This window comes from Lycium ferocissimum, chromosome 4 (assembly GCF_029784015.1).
Source record: "Lycium ferocissimum isolate CSIRO_LF1 chromosome 4, AGI_CSIRO_Lferr_CH_V1, whole genome shotgun sequence".
NCBI classification, from domain to species: domain Eukaryota; kingdom Viridiplantae; phylum Streptophyta; class Magnoliopsida; order Solanales; family Solanaceae; genus Lycium; species Lycium ferocissimum.
This window is the reverse complement of record NC_081345.1, coordinates 40,389,163-40,407,301: the sequence shown is the minus strand read 5'-3', so window position 1 is coordinate 40,407,301 and position 18,139 is coordinate 40,389,163. Positions and strand designations below refer to the sequence as shown.

The following is an 18,139-nucleotide window of genomic DNA, read 5'->3' as shown; positions in this document are numbered from 1 at the left end:
GAAAAATTGAAGACCACCAATTTGAGGGCCAAAAATTAAAGACCACTCCCGAATACGGACAATCATGCAAATTGAACATTTAAAGAGTAACCACTCAAACAAATAGTACAGTGGCCCTGGCCCAGGCCCACACTCAAATCACGTGATTCAGTTCCTTTTTTTTTTTTTTGCGCGGATTGCGTTTCAAATGAACTGGTCTTTAATTTTTGCCCTTCGCTTAAAAAACTTACCGAAGATATCCTGATGTTCCGGTTTCAAACTCCCATTCAATCAAAAATTTAAAAAAATTTGCATGGTAGAACTTAAGGTCGAGTTTGCATACAAGGCAAAGTTTCTTGCAAGCTCTACCTTGCGAATCCAAACTCTATCTTGTTATTTTTTTAAAAAAAAATTGACTGAGCGTGGGTTCGAACCTAGAACCCAGGAGTTTTAGGCGAAGGGAAAAAAATTAAAGACTAGCAATTTGAGCGGCAAAAAATAAAGACCACCTCCGAATAAGGGCAATCATGCAAATTGCACGGTTCAGTTCATTTTTTTGCGTGGATTGCCTTTCTTTTGGGGTGGTCTTTAATTTTTGCCCCTCAAATTGTTGGTCTTTAATTTTTTCCCTTCGCTTAAGAAGGTGGCCAAAAATACCCCGAGGTTTTGGGATCAATCCCCCGCTCAGTTAAAAAAATAAAATAAAAAAAGTCGCAAGTCAAGGCTTTTGCCAAAAGTCTGCCTTATGCGGCAAACTTTGCCTTAAAGCATAACTAAAAGTCTGCCGGAGATGGCAAACTTTGCCTTAAAGCATAACTAAAAGTCTGCCGTCTCAGACAGACTTTTTTTTATGCCTTTAGGCAAAGTATGCTGTCTCCAGCATTGGTTTTATGTAACTTTGCTCGAATAGGCATAGGTTCTATGTAACTGGCCTTGTGAAATTATTATTATTTTTTACTCTGCTGGTTTTTCGAATCCAGAACCTCGAGGTATTTTGGTACCTTTTTAAGCAAACAGCAAAAATTAAAGACTAGCGAATTGAGGGGCAAAAATTAAAGACCAGTCCGTATGAAGGGTAATAGTGCAAATTGCTTGTTCAGTTCACATATTTGGAGGATCTTTCTTGAAAAAATTACTTGGTGTAGCTTCTTCTAAGAGGTAATTATTGATGATAACTACCTTTTGATTTATTTATATTTAGTAGTTAAATTAATTTTCTAAATTACCATTGGTAGCTATACCAAAATACATATACCTCTCTATATTCTCCCTCACTACACATTTCAGATTTTTCATCTTCTCCAAACCCTAAAAAACATTCTCTCTCCTTCCTATTCACTAACACAATCGCCGCCGCCCCACTGCTGGAGCTTTGGCGATGAACCACGACAACAACACCTCTGCCTCTCCCTCTCCTTTACACGACTGCGTAGCTCTCTTCTGGCAGGCAACCAGAGCTCCGCGAACCACAAGCAACCACCACATCGATCCCGCCGTTCAGAATCAACAATCGGAGATCCGACGACTCAGATTCAATGACCTCAACTCGTTCACCACCACATCCTGCCGCTCAGATCCACAACCGGAGATCCGACGGCTCAGATTCAACGACCTCAACTCGTTCACCAAGTCTAACTCCGTCTTTCCGTCCCATTTCAGATCTAAAGTGTATTTTGTATCTTCGCCGGAGATCCAACCGGATTTGACTATATTCTCCATTTTTTTGTGTACATAGAATGTAATTTTTTAAAAGGATTTGAATGTACTCTTCATTTTTTGGTGTAAATATAATGGTATTTTGTATTTCGCTGGAGATCCGACTGATTTTGATTGTATTCTCCCCTTTGAAATGTATCTCGTCTAGCCAGAATCCATGGACTCTTCTCCTTTGTATCTCATATTTGAGTGTATCTAAGTGTATTTTGTCACATGTATCTCATATGTAATTGGCTCATATATCTTGTATCTCATATGTTTTGGCTGATAAGTCTTGTATCTCATATGTATTTGGCTTCTTATCTTGTATCTGAATGTATTTTTGCTTCTTGTCTTATATCTGAATGTATTTTTGCTTCTTGTCTTATATCTGAATGTATTTGGCTTCATATGTATTTTGAATGTACACAGTGTATTTTGAAATTTGTTACATTCAAATACAATCAATATATTCAACTTCGCGGCAGCTCGAATACATTCAAATACATTTGACATCAGATGAGGTTGAATACAACTGAACAGTGTATTAAAATACACTCAAATACAGCGAAAATGTATAACGGTAGCTATGAATTGTAAATATGAAAAAGATAGTTACAGATGGTTAATTGCTCTTAAAAGGTAGTTATTTATGTAAGTTACCCATCTTTCTTTTGGGTCGCTTAATAATCCATCACTTTTATGGCTCATATGTGCTAATTAGGTCACCTAGCTAGTTCAATATTTCCTGTAAATCTCTAGGAGCACTTTAAAATTCATCAAAATTCGGCTGTACTATTGTAACATATGCATCCAGTTCAAAAAGTGTAGGTTAATTGCCTTTGGACAAAAGATAGCATCAAATTTGGAGGTATATCATCAGTTATCTATATTGTAGAAATATGAAAGAAATATTTTTGAAGCAAGCAGAGGTGCAATATAATAGCCGTGCCAAAATTTTATAGTCTGTCGTGTCTGAAAGAAAACAAATGGTCCATGTGATATTTGTTTGTGCATTTGGCAAAGATGTGTCTTGTTTGAGCTAACCAGACTTCAGTCCAAAGAAGTAACTGAAAGACTTGCAGAGGACTCGAATATTCCAGGAAATGATAATTATTTCTTCTTATCCGCCTAATTTTTGATGGATAAGTTACTCGATACTCATGCGTATTGATGGAAGTTAGTGCGCAGGTACTCAGAGAAATAGTCAAGGTGCTGGTTCAAAACAAGAAGTCATATAACAAATTCTTTGAAATGATAATAATATTCCTAAAAACTACTAATATTAGTATAAGAGACATATATGGAAGTGATGCAAGCATATTGATATTAGTGTACAACTGGAATTTTAAAATTTAGCAACTCTAGTTCTAATTAATTTGTCTATGTTGTGAGAACCTGGAATATGATGGTTCTTAAGTATTACTCTTAATTATAATTTTGCATGAACTACTTTTCCCATTTCTCACTTTTGATTATTAGTTGGTTTGCACGTAATTCTCACATGTTCCAATACCAACTAGAATTTTATGCATGAAGAATCTAATTTTCTTCAAGTTGAATGTGTTGCAGCTTTGCTGCCTGATGGTATAAACCAGAACAACTTCAGAGTCTTGTTTCTTTGTTCCACTGTCAATTGATTAAACTAAGTTTTGCTTTATGATGCAGGAATTTGGAATTGAAGCAAGGCCCATACTTATCTCTTAGAAAACTAAATTTATGCATGTTTTGTCTGATTATATCCTGTACATTATCATTAGTCTCTCTGATAGCATTCAACTATATAGTGAAACAATGTATATTTCTTTATCACTTAAAATACTTACTTTTGAAAAGCATAAAATCCAAACTAATATCTTTTTATAATATTGAATTAAAATGAGTTTAAATGGAGGGACATACATGTCTAATGAAAATTCATATAATCGATCCAACTTATTTGAAATTGAATCACAATAGTTGTTATAGTATCATCATGACATCCCCAAACATTGACTATATATACATGCAATTATGCAAACTTTTTAGAGTAAAGGAAATAAAAAATGGTTATAATTTTTTCGCTTTCTTTAAAATAAAGAGAAGTTTTTAATTGATGGTTCCATTTTGAGTAAAGGAAGCTACAACAAACTCCTCGACCCCAGTTGACCCAAATTTGACGGATTAAATAGCAATATACAATAAACACATCATGATTTGCAAACAAAGTCGTAGCCACGTAAAGCTCACCAGTTGCCAATGTCAACTCTTCAACATTTCATTATAAATAAAGGAGGATTTTTGGATTATCTGCTTCATTATTTTCTGACAGAGAGACTGAGAGAGATGGCGGTTGGTTTTGGAATTCGACGCTACTTGTTATGCATCTTTTTTCTTCTCTCAATTATATTTTGTGTTTCAGCACGAAACTTCATTTCAATCTCAGGTATATACGTCCCTATCTTTAATTTATATGGCTTGTTTATGGGCCTTTATTACTTGTTATTCTCTTATTTCATTGTCTCTTACGTCCAGGATTTAGGGGGGAATGATAAAACCGTTCTCTATGAACCTCTGATTAGTTTTTTCAAATATCGATCACATATCTACAAATGTTAAGTTAACCCACACGATATGACAGATCCACCATTTCTGCGGTGGTGGACTCATGACCATGATTATCTCATACACGAATTATATATAAACTGAAAACTTTAAAGCATGTAGTATATACAATTTATGTCCACGCGATTTTTTTTTTTTTTAGTAGAATAGTGCGATGTTAAAAATCAATCTAGAAAATGTTATGAACCTTTCTCTCTACTAGTCCACTCGAAGGACAATTTTATATAAAGTGAACGAAAGGTTCTTCCTAGTGTGTTCGCCGTTCGGTACGAAAAGAAAATATTTTCCGTGAAAAATGATTTTCAGGAAAATATGTGATTTCTTACTTATTTTTTTGTGTTCGGTACGTATACAAAAATATTATCTAAAAGAATTTGTATATATTCTGGACCAGTGGCGGTGCCAGAAATTTCACTAAAGGGGTTTAAAATATAATAAAGTAAACATACGAAGAAGCCAAAGGAGGTTCAACATCTACTATATATACATAAAAAATAATTTTAACCATGTATAAACAGTATTTTTTTTTTTTTGCCAAATGGGGAATTATACTATGAAAGGATGGGGTGGGGTTGGGGTAGGGGTGTGGGGATGGAGGCTACGGGGGTGGAGTGATGATGAGGTATGTTGGAGGGTGAGGAGGAAACAATCAATGTGGAATGCCACTTGTAGAATTTGTTTTTCCTACTTTCCTTTGGTAAAGTCATTTTCCTTATTTTTAAGGAACTTGTTTTTCTAAAAAAAAAAAATTTCAGAAAAAAATTTCTAGAAAAATTACAAAACTCCATACGGAACGCACCCCTAATTCACGAGCGACACTCCATTTTTAGATATCCGCTCATTTCTCCATGCATATATATGCAAATACTATAAAATTATGAAAATGCCTGGGTCCTAAACTTGCAAATTAAATGCATTACATGAGCAGTGTTCTTCGGATTGACGGTGGGCGACAAATCTATGTACTAATTTGTTTGGATTTATAGTCAAATACTTAAAGCCTTAAATTTTTTTTGCAAAGTAGCGAAGCATCGTGGCGGAACCATAACTAAAATATAATCAAATAATTAGACTGCAATGTTAACATTTGTACGTACATAGGTAGTGTCAGTCAATCTTATAGTATATGGTTCAAATTAAGGTCCAGTTACTATTCCCTCCGTTTCAATTTATGTTCATAATTTGTGTCTAAGAAAAAAAATCTAACTTTTGAAACGTGCGGTCTAAATCTGTCATTAAAGATAAAAGACTTTAATAAGTAGTTATTCTTTTTTAACGGACGAAAGAGAAAATATTGCCACATAAATTAGAAAGGAAAATATATCATTTTGCGCGTCAAAAATTCTCATACATATGGATAAAACATGGACGTTATATTAGCGCACACGTAAGTACATGAGCTGTCTAAGAAGTTAATTGTAGACACTGTAGTCGTAGTACTCGGCTTGTCAGATATGATGGTTCTTAAACTCGTTATATACCATTGTGTCAACAAACTTTTATATTAACATGAGCTTAATTTCTTATATCCTTTACGTATTGCAGACAATGAGATAACAATGTTACAAGTTCAGAGGAGGTCACTAGCGGTGGAGCTAGCTGACTATGGTGCACCCTCTGCAAACCGCAACCACTATCCTGGCAGGGGCGGGTCCAATGGTGGTGGCCGCGGTCGCAAGAACAGGACATGACAAGTTTACACCTCAAAACTATACGTATACCCCAATAATTAGTACTAATAAGATGCCCAATGTTGTGATGCAAATTTAATTACTACGTACTAGTATACTATTTCATACTTTACACTATTACTGCTTATAGATGTTATAATACGGATTTAAAGATAATTTTCAGAGTGATTAAGGTAATTGTGCGCCTATAAGATTAATAAAACACTATTTGATGAGTACTTGAATTGATATATGTGAAGAGGTTATTACAATTAATGGAGACAACCAAATGTAGTGTTAAAAGAATGCATTTTCGATCAGAGTTTTTCTAGTCTACAGGGTCTTAAATGTGTGCCAGTACAACCAAAGAAGCAGTTTCCGTTGACAGGATTAATTCTCCTAAGATTGTTAATACAATTTCATCTTTGTACACCTTAATAAATGTGATTTCGAATTACACATGCACTAACTGGCTATGAAATTAAATTTGTCTACCAGGTTACTCATTTTATTCGAAAATATTCTACATTTTGTGAGTGAATGCACGAGTCTAACATTTTAGGGACTAAATATGAAACTTGTCGCAATCGACTACAAAGACGAAGTGGTCAGCCATGTATTGTTTTGAATATGACCTTGTGCACAATCTGTGACAAAACATTATATGTCTTAAGTAGATTAAAAAATTAAAACGATCCCATCATAGTTATTATAATTGTTGTTGTTGTATTTGTGATCGAGGTTCTCGTCATACTATATAAACTTGCTATTCTAAGAGTAAACAAATTTCTTTCGGAGCGAAACCAATTCAAACAAGTACTTCTAAGTTAAGGTGTCAACTGACCAATCCATTCTAAGAACCGGCCTATTTTTTACCATGTAACTGAAAAATAGTTATGAATCTTATGAGCATAAAATTTTACCTAAAGAATTCAAAACTTAATGATAGATGTACATATAGGATTGAAAGGGGGTCAGTGGGCGCAATTTCTACCGCTGCTTATTGCACGTAATGGGCTTAAAGAAGTTTCATACTTTGGACACATACAGATCGCCCATTCTAGAGGCCCAAAAATATGTTTGAAATAGACCCGTTCCACACGTCTAATGGGCTCAAACATTCCATCCAGCTGGCCTGGCCTGCAATTTTGTGGAGTAAAAATCAAGCAGGTCGTTCTGAATTTTTTTATTTTGAGATTAATTACAATTTTATTTCATAATTTCTGCAAATTCGGTAAATTTAACTTTTCACCTCTTGCTCGTAACATCCTAATATCCTCTCTACCTCTCAAAGGTAGGATCGTAGGGGTAAGATATGCGTACATCCTACCCAGAGGCGGAGTCAAAATTCGAAGCTTATGGGTTCGGGGGTTCTAATTCTTTAAAGTTACTGAATTTTTAATTAATAATTTGTACATATTTGACAAAACTTTTAATACAAATATATGATTCGGACAAAATTTCTTGGGTTGATCAAACCCACCCCCAAGTGGCATATTCCGCACGATCTACCTTCCCCAAAGCCTACTTGTGGGATCAAACTGGATATGTTATTGTTGTGGACACTGAATAAATAATGTTAATTTCCTGTTTTGCAATCTCTGTGATTTCTAACACACTTCTTTTTTTTGGTGCTGCGCTTGTAATATCTAATAGTTTTAACTATACAATATCACATATGCAAGGGATCTTCTTTTTTTTGGTGCTGCGCTTGTCATATCTAATAGTTTTAACTATACAATATCACATATGCAAGGGATCTTTTTATGACTATTATTTTAGCCATAAATTACTTGTTTGACCTTTCCGTATCAAATAAGAGGGAGGTCTCAGTTTATGTACCAACAATTTAGAAGAAAAACTTAAATATTGGATACCATAAGCGTACAATACCTGTTAAGTAAAAGCCGAAAATTCAGTGATCAGCGTAAATGTTACTGATAGGTTTAGGTCCATATTTTATGTAGCATTTATTATTTCTGAGACAAAAACCAAATATTATCACTATCACATTTAATATATGATACTCTTTCCGGATAAAAAAGAATGTTCATCTAATCATTTACACACCTTTTAAGAAAATATTAACTCCTAAAAAAAAGTAATTTGACTAAACTGCCCTTAATTAATTAGGTATTAGAATTTGATCACATAGCACTTAATAGGGAAAATCTGAAAAAATGAGGTTAATTTTTTCTTAATTTGATAAGTAGATACTTTTTTTGACTCAAGAAAAAAAAGACTAAGTAGAGACTCTTTTTGATCCGGAGGGATTACCTTACTACTTGACGAGTCAAATAATTGTTTCTTTGAAAATAATTTTGACGTTTGCTATTAATTATAAGAAATTAGTATATATTTTCTCTGTTTCAAATTTATGCGGCACCTTTGGAATATTGCTTCAAACAAGTCTTTCTTTGATCATAATTTTCCTAAATAATTTGAATTGTAATTATTGTAACTTATACTCCCTCCGTCTCAAATTATTTGTCATTTTTTTTGTTTTACACGTCCCTTGAGAAATAGAGAGGCATTCAACTAACTTTCCCCTTTTTTTTGTCTAAGTTATAATCTCTATCCATTAAATGTTTACTCTATGTATGTATCATCTCTATTAATTATAAAATTCATGTATCATCTCTATTAATTATAAAATTCTAATAAGGATATAATGAGAAAAAATAATTAATTGTGCCTTGAACTCCTAAAATGACAAATAATTTGAGAAAACTATTTTTAGTAGTCACGATAAATAATTTGAGACTAAGGAAATAGTAATTTTTACATAATTTCTAAATACGTAAATTTTATCTATAAAATTTAAAGATTCAATATCTAATTCACGATCGAAAGAAAAATATTTGACTTTCAAAATCCGAATTTGTCCAAGTAAATTGGGACAAAAGGAGTATATAATAATTACTTTTAATTATGTCTTTAAATGTATGGAGAAGTCCACATTGCCGGCCATATTCTGCCAAGGAAACGTCAATGCATTATCCAATAGATAGATTGGGGCGGCTACGGACATTTCTATATCACTGTCTATGCTTTTTCCCCCATATTTTCCTACTTTTTGACTTCTAAGGCAATTGACTAATTAACAATTTAATATTCCATCTGTTTCAATTTATTTGAACTTATTTTTTTTTTAATTCATATCAAAATGAATGATTTTTTTTTTAATTTAAAACAAATTCACTTTATGAATGATTTACAGTCACATAAATTTTCAAGGCTTATTTTGAATTATAAGTTTCAAAAATCTTATCTCTTTCTTAAATATCGTGCCCAGTCATATGAATTCATATAAATTGAAACGGACGGATGAAATGACAACTTGTTTGAACTCTCGCCAAAGATTGCATCACATACATTGCACCGCATTTTCTTACCCCTTGAAAATGTGTGAATTAGGCCTGCCTTTAGCACTAGGAATTTGGCCTGCTTTTTGCACTAGGAATTGTCTCTTTTAACATTTTTTTATATTAAGGCATCCGGCTGGAGCCAATTCTTAAGATCAATTTGTTCTTTTTCCAAATTTGGGGATAATGAGCTCGCCTTTGTCGCAATTTTGATCTATAGTCTATTGCCCTTTGATTCTTGTTATTATATGTTATTTTTTGTATTTCGATTATTTTATTTATCTGTGGTAATTACTGCTTCTTTTTCTCAAACTCTTTCTATCATGACTTTTTCGCTTTCTTTAGTTTCATTTTCATTTTACTTTGAACTGCTTGTGCTTATTTGAACTTTTCTCATCGTGCTTTTCTCTTGAGCCGAGGGTCTTTCGAAAACAGCCTCCCTATCTTTCGAGATAGGGGTAAAATCTGCGAACACTTTACCCTCCTTAAATCCCACATTGTAGGATTTCACTAGGTCCTGTTGTTGTAATGAGCTCGCCTTTCTATCATTCTCTTTTTAAATAGTAGATTTAATTAGCTTGACGTAAAGTTCAAATCCGTACCTAAACTACAATATTCATTAACCTATGCCAAGTGACCTAAGTCATGGTGGTAGGAATTGTCACATTTTTTCCTGTCTTTTTATTTTTAATAAGTATTTGATATGTGAAATTTACAGTTTCGATTAATCCTGACCCATGTTATGTAGGGTTCATAAAAAGGAAAACACTTCTTAGGAGGTTTTTCATTTCATAATCTAATGGCTCGAACTAAAAATCTCTGACCTCTGGTTAAAAATAAAAATAAAATTATCTTATTCATTCCACTACCCTCCTCGGTGGTCCTTTGTTCCTACCTTAGCTTCTTATTTGGCTGGTCGATGAATACTTTAACTAATTTTAGGATATATTTATTTTTTTGCTGAACCGATAGACAGAACAAAAAACAAATTAGGCTAACAGTTAAACAAAATCATTCAAACTTGCAAGATGCAGCTTAAACTATGGTTTCGTGCGCATTAAACTATCCGTGTTGAATAATCTCTCCAAAAAAACTGGCTAGTAAAAGAATGCCTACTCATCTTCCAAGAGATGGCTAGTTCTCCTTTTCTCGGACTTACATTTTCCAAGTTTCTTTCCATATTATGATAAGCAGAAAATACATCACTCAAGCACAAACATTATTACATAGTCTTGAGTTCTTCCGTTTTATTAGAAGCTAAAAATAAATCAATTTCATCTCCTTGTAAACTTATTCATACAAACCACTCAACTATAAAAATTGAAAGACAGTGTAATTTGATAACTTGGCTCTTGAATCAGAACCATTTTACTTGTATCATTATTCATTGCCATGTTACATGGTCTATAATGATGAGATTAAAGCAGACATCAATCAAAATTCAGAACTCAAAAATAAAAAATAGGAAAAATATTTCAAGGAGCAGAATTCTTCCACCCTGCCCAACTACTTTCTCTGCTTATCAGTATTCTTTCATCAACAAGATGGTGAATATGAAAAAAAGAATTCAAAAAATTACAAAAAAACTTGTTAGATATTTGAATGAATGCTCCCGAATCCAATCTTCACCATCAATGCACGATTTGCTCCTGCTCCATGTATAGCTGGTCTGCCCATGTTGGAATCGTCTCAAGACCTCGACTAGTATTCAAACGATACTGCTGATCCTCCATAGACAACTGTCTAGGAGAATCCAGAGACTGAACCCAAGAGACATCAGGCTCAACGGAAGATTCACTAGTAGGAAACCTATTGCCACTGCTCCGTAAACCAAACGAAGCAGATTTTCTCAACTTATTGAGCTCTTCCTTCTGGATGCCCCAGTCCAATTTACCATCAGGTGAGCCCCAACCTGAGAGGTTAGAAGGCACACCGGACCCATTAGAAAGACGGGCCCCAGCACTTCGATCAATGAAACTCTGGCTTCGCTTGGCAAATGCAAGCGACCTTGAACTCAAAGCTGCTGTTGCAGCACCAGATGGATCGATTCCATATGAATTTGATGTCCTAAAAGATGGTGAGGATTGACCCGAAGAATAGCTTGTCATATGTTGCTGGTTCATATTTAGCTGAGACAAAATTTTGGAATCAAGGTTTGCTAAGATATCATCAATATTAGTGGGTCCCAATCCACCATGCGTACCAAATTCGCCATTTCGATCATTAAAAGAACTATTCCACCTGGATGGCGAAGAAAGAGCAGATAAGTCATCCATCAGATGATGACTTTCATATCCACGTAAACCATTATCTAATTGCATGTCTCTGGCACTGCTTGCTGTTTTCAACCGACTAATAGGCAGCTGCAAGGTTGGAGTTGCAAGGCTGATCTGGCTGGGCCACAGAGATCCACCCACAGCAGAAGCTCCTGTAGAAGGAGACATAGGTGGAGTTGATGGAGAACCGAGGGCTAGTGGAGAAATGGATCCCATTTCCAATGACGAAGTACCATTTGAATATGATCTAGGGGAAAGTACAGCAGACCCCGTGGAAGGGTACAAGGGGCGAAGCTCTTCAAGTTTATGAGCAAAGAAACATACCCTCCTACTGCAATTTGTTTCATCCTTGCACATACGGGTCCGGTACTGTGAAGGGTGAAGCCAGCACTCAAAAATACCGTGAGCATATTCACAAGCATCTCCCCTCTGGCATGTTCCCTTACGAAAGTCAGGACAAGGGACACAACTATAGTGGTATTTACTAGGGTCACGCCTTCTAGCGTTTTCACCAGGGTGAACAAAGGGGCACTCTGTCCAATCATGGGAATATGCTCTTGAGCACGGCTTCACCTTAAAAATGTACATTCTAAAGTCATCCGTTCCATATATCCCGTTCTTTATGTCTGGAAGAGAGGGATCAACGGGATACTCTTTCTTCTCGCTCCCAAATTTGGAGGCGGTTGGAGTCAACAATTGTTGTTCTTCTGCTTGATCAAGCTCGCCCTCGTCTTTGTTTCCTCCGAGCAAGTGCTCCAGCATCTTCCGCCTAGAGTTGAGGCAACAACTCCGAGCGGGAATCAGGTCAACAGCCCGTTTTCCATTTGCATCTACTAAATTGATATCAGCAGAAGCGTCAAGCAAGAGCTTGACAACGTCGGGCAAAGCTCCCGAGCCACCAGAAATTGCGCAGTGAAGCGCTGTAGCCCGATCGGAGCCACAAGGTTTATTAACATCAATACAACCCTTCTCCAGAATATAATTAAGCACCTGTTTGCTACCAAAAGTTGCAGCAATCATAAGGGGTGTCCTCTCCTCATATCCCATCTTTGTTTCACCAACTCTCCTAACATACCATAACCCCACTTCATTGATGTCATGACCCTCCTCTTCCACAGCCTTCTGGAAGTTTCTAACATCATCCGAGGCCGATAACTCGAGCAAAAGGGCGAACCCAGGGACAAGTTCTTTTTGCTTCTGATTTTCAGCTTCCATGACTAAATCAGTAGAACAGACCTTACTCGTCGAACCACTACACATGAATATGGTCTGTGCTTCTCTACAATATCGCACAAGAGAAAAATTTAGTACACAATTTCGTCAAACTCAACAAAAAAGACATCTGCAGACTGCAGCAAGCATAATATTCCTACTTGTGCAATGGAAATTAAATTTCAAACCCCCATAGTAAAGCATACAAGCAATAAAAAAGTAAGATAAACATAAATAAATTTGTTAATCTAACGCATGAGCTGCTCCGAATATTAGTACGAGGCATGTTTATCAGAAACCTACAGAATTTAGCAACAAAGTATCATTCTTGATATTAAAAAGCTCCAACCTTCGAGCACTAAAGCGTAAATTATGCGAATTTGCAGCTATTGTGATCAATAAAGTAAACAATTTTATACCTAACATTAAAAAGTATTAAAAATTCATTAAATATGTAGAAATTATTAATTTGACCTTAATAACTTTGTATAACTGCCCTCTCAAAACTCATCAGCTTCAAATCCTAACTTCGTCTCTGCAATTATTAACACTTAAAGTCGTGTTCTAAAATTCAGAACCATAAAGTTTAAAATCTTGGCTTCACCTTTAAGGTCCCATAAGTAGAGTGATCCAACTACTCCCTTTATTTCAATTTATGTGAACCTCTATTCTTTTTAGTCCGTATCAAAATAAATGACCTCTTTCCTAATTTGAAAATAAATTTATTTATAGCAGCACAAATACTCAAGACTTATTTTAAATCACAAATTTCAAAAATTTCATTTTTTCTTAAATATCGTGTCCAATCAAATGAATTTATATAAATTGAAACGGAGGGAATAATTAATAATATGAGTATTAGTATACAAAAAGAATGAAAGCATGAGAAGCATACCTCAAAGTCTTGTAGAGAGAAAAATAAAGGAGGGTTTAAAACCCAAGTTATGTGCAGAGAGAAGGGAGCAACAAACTAACAAGAGATGAGTTGCTAATGGAAGCAACTGGAGTTGCTCCTTTTAAGTACAACAAGAACGTACGACCCATCAAAGAGTGGGACAGGTGGACAGAGAGAGAACGCAAAAATTGAATGGTACAATTAATTAAATATGGAAAATTGGAACAAGAAATTTCGTTTCCCTCTCGTGACCTCACTCTTTCCAAATGCAATGAAAATGAAAATGAAAATGAAAATGAAATGCAAATTTTAGATGAAATGCAAATTCAAAAAAAGTGGCTTTGGGAAACTAGACTCCCACATTGATTTCATTCCGGATAAGTTATTACACTGTATCTGTTATAAAAGCTTCTACAGTATAATACAATTTGATTACTTACATCAAAACGATAAAATACTTTTCTAAGATTACCCTCAATCAAATTGTAATAGTTGCACATATTTGAGATATAAATTACTCAAAGTCCGTTTGGATTACCTGGTGTCCTGGTTATCTTTTTATTTTTCACTCCGTTTTTAGTATTCGGTATAGAGTCGGATCAATTCGAATTTGCGCTATATAAAGCTAGTTAAAAGAAAAAGTATTTGCCAATAGGAATTTTTTCCGTTCCAAGATCGGAACACAAAACTTCTAATTAAGGAAGCATAGCCATCACACCACAACCCTCGGTAGTGAATTAACTTATTGAATGGAACATGAATTACGAATTTAGTTTAGAAAAGAATATCTTGAGAACTACAAAAAAATATTATGAATAAAACAGTATTAGTCAAACCAATATAAGCATCTTGTAAGCTAAAAAATCATAAGTCGGAGATAATCAGTTTATGGCTTTTGAATAATTTAAAATTTATAAGCACTCAACTTATGAACACTTTGAATATTTAAGCATAAATAAATTAAAATACTTATAATCATGATTAGTTAATATGTGTTCTAGAAAATAGTTCAATCACTCAAACCGGCAGAATGGATTCGAGTGCCGTCCTCATCGTTTGTTTTGGCGGTCCATGAGGAAGACGTATGGAGCGTTAGTTTCTCAAATTAGAGAATCTATTATCACAATTTAGAAAAATAATTAGCACAATTTTAAGAAAGTCCTAAAACGAGGGTGAAAGAGATGGGTGATGAAGGGTGGATCAAGTGTTTATATCAAATTAAAGGGTGTGTGATACGTGTTTAAATACATATAACTATCACTTTATCATAATTAATTAATATATATATATATATATATATATATTCACTTCATTAAATCACTTAATCATAAAAATATATATTTATTCGATATAAATATCCGATATGAATAATATTTACCACGTTGAGGAAGCACTTTGGAAAAGTCGTAGACAAGTGAATTGACGCGGAGGATATATATTGGTAATGGGTCCAATTTATATTTTGACGCATATGGTGGGCAGGGCTTTAATAGTTGCCTCGAGTGGATCATTGTGACAAAGATGCGCACTGCGAAGACGTGAATAACTGAATATTATCGACACACACACATAGTGACAAAGAGAGAGACTGTCTAGTTCGGAGCCTCCAATGATTTTCCTTCTCTAGAACCTCCCTTCATTTTTGAGTTTGGTACGACAGTATATATGTTTTCCATTATTTTGCTGAGTAAAAAATAAATTTTCCTCAAAAGATATTAATTTAAAATTGATAATAATTGGCGACTTCATCATTTATGATATGAGTTCGCTAGAATCCAAGTAATTTTTGCTCAAATTTTGAATTTGACTTGAAAATCTACTCTATATAATATGTACAAATTACAAATTTAGAATCTAGTAATTTTAAGAAATTAGAATTCAGAATCCATAAACTTTAAATTCTGAAGTGACCTTTATTATCCAATAGTAATAATTTTTAAGTCTTAGTTAGAGCACTAATATAGAGTTAAGAGTTGATAATTGTAAACACAAATGATTTATGACCAAAAGTGGCCGAAGCTATTTTTTTCAATTTGGTGAAAATTGTCTTTCATGAAAAATATTTTGCAGCGACTGAACACTAGAAAATGACTTACGTTGTGAAAAATTAGTTAAGCATTCCTTTGATTTTAATTGACGAGCACAATTAATCTGACTGTCTTGTCAATATCGCATTAATTAATCTAAAACTGTAGTCTATGGATTCATCACTTATATTGTTTTAGATTTAACTGTTTTATTAGAAATTTTGGCTCAATGTAAAGTGTGGTTCTAAAGTTTTTGGTGCATACCTCAATTAAAAGTGACATTAGCACTAATTAATTAAGCTCCTCCACAAAATCATAGGATATTTATGAACCTACTTAAACAAGAAGGGTAATAATTTTGTTCAGTGTCTAAATTAGGTCTCGTCTCGTCCCTTCCGCTACATATTCGATAAAAATATAACTTAGGTCCCCTTTTGATTTTTCCATCAGATGAGTCTAGCATAGGACGATTTCTTATTTCCTTTAAAATAGAAAGGATATTACTAAACATATTTCCTAAAAAATATACAATAGCAATTTCTTTTTTATTTTCTGTCCAAATATACTACTCAAGTAATTTCTGCTAGCCCTAACACAATAGAACGAATAAGGCATGTATTTCTTTTGGTGCAAAAATTCTTTTCCAGTCGATTGATGTAGGTGAACAACTGAAGTTAAAACGATTTTAATAGGAGGAGTGATTTGCTAACCTACCTGTGAATATCTCTTTATAAAAGTTGACCTTACTCTTCTTTGTTGCCTATATTGGTGAACTACGAGGAACTGTAAGATCAGAGTTCCCTATGAGATGATACCATTAGTACGAGGAACTGTAAAATCAGAGTTCTATATTATTTGTTCACTGCCCATTCCAGTATACAAGAATGCACAACTGGTCTAATATATACAAGTGTACAGAGGAGATGGAAGTTGAACCCAAGTAGAGTGCCTTAGGAACTTGATCTATTATTATTGGGCTTTCCACGTTTAGATCCAAAAGAAGTGGGCACACATATATTCAATTGGGCTTTTCTAAATTATATTAAAGTGGGAATCTTTCATAAAAAATAAAAAAATAAAAAGGATTATCTCTCGGTGTCAATAGAAATATTTTTTTGTGCGGACGTTGTTGGACCTCAAAAGCACTCGGAATAATTTTAAGTTTTTAGGCATTTTGTTTCACTCTCAAATTTTATCTCGGTTGTTGTGCCAAATACGTAGCATTGATTGAACCGAATTTTTTGGGACCGGCCTTAACCAAAGTTATGGGACCGGCATCAATGCCTTATCAAGATAAGTATGGATTGATAATTCGCATCTTTTAATGAAAAAAAAAAAAAAAAAAAAAGGAATTTCGCAAGGCGTAAGTACGTTTGGATTCGCAAGGACGTTGCAAAACTTGCAATTTTTAAAATTTTGCCTGCAAAAAGATTTTGAATATGAGCTTATGAATGGAAAACTCTATTGGGCTTTCCACGTTTAGATCCGGCACATATTCAATTAGTCTTTATATTAAAATGGGAATCTTTCATAAAAAATAAAAAATAAAAAAGGAATCGCAGAAATATAGTTTTGCATTCAAAATTTTTTCCCAGGTATTAAAAAAAAAAAAAAAAAAAAAGTTTAGCATTCAAAGTTCTACCTCGAGGCCTATGCTATGAATGGAAAACTCTACCTACGATATGCCTTGGGTATAGTTTTGCACGAAAATTTTGCTTATATAAAATTACTGCGAGCCTCTTTTTGCTTCTTCTTTTTTTTTTTTTTTTTCAAGGTCTGGTTCGAACTTTTTTAACCTCATAGTATTAGGCGAGGGCAAAAATTAAAGAGACCCCAAAATAAGGGCATTCCTGCGAATTGCCCGAAATTTTTGGCCCCACTTTATAAGGGATGGTTTTAAATTTTTTGTCATACTTAACATTATTTTTTTTAAAAAAGGAACCTGTTTTAACCAATCGGGCATAAGTTTTAATTGTAATGCGCACATATGTTAGTTTTGCTTATGAAGCAAGACTTCAAGACATTTCAAGAAGTTACACACTAGGGGACAAATTGAGCAATACACACAATTGATGTCTATGAGACAAAACTTATTGTCGATTGAGCAGGTTCACGATTTCCGACTTAATTGAAACATTTCGAAATCCTGCCTCATAGACAAAGCTAATTTATACCACAACTTATCTGATGAACAACATAGGTCATTTTAAATAGGGTTAAAAGTTCAAGATACCCCTTATGGATTACTACTGCAAATCACCAACTTTTCCTATCTAGGCGACGTGCAGACACAAATAGCATATGGGCTCCTCGAATTTCAGATTTACAACCGGTAGCTCGAAAACCAAATTACAGCGCATGCTACCATGTTACAGGTGAGTGATTGATGAAACCCTTGATGAAATCAAATAGAAAA

The 18,139-nt window shown here is 34.2% G+C and overlaps 1 protein-coding gene across 2 annotated transcripts in view; it reads right to left on the bottom strand.

Annotated features, from left to right (window-relative positions):
- Positions 1 to 10,649: 10,649 nt before the first annotated feature.
- The window catches only part of LOC132052913 (zinc finger CCCH domain-containing protein 66-like), a 64,680-nt gene continuing 57,190 nt past the window's right edge, over positions 10,650 to 18,139 (bottom strand). The window contains exons 2-3 of one of the 2 annotated variants that reach the window (XM_059444631.1): positions 13,697 to 13,755; positions 10,650 to 12,868 (exon numbers count right to left, since the gene is read on the bottom strand). In XM_059444631.1, coding sequence (XP_059300614.1) covers positions 10,945 to 12,849 — 1,905 coding nt within the window. In that variant the 5' untranslated portion in view covers positions 12,850 to 12,868; positions 13,697 to 13,755 and the 3' untranslated portion in view covers positions 10,650 to 10,944. Of the gene's footprint in view, positions 12,869 to 13,696; positions 13,857 to 18,139 lie in introns of those variants that run through there. The other variant, XM_059444630.1, reaches the window with a different exon arrangement.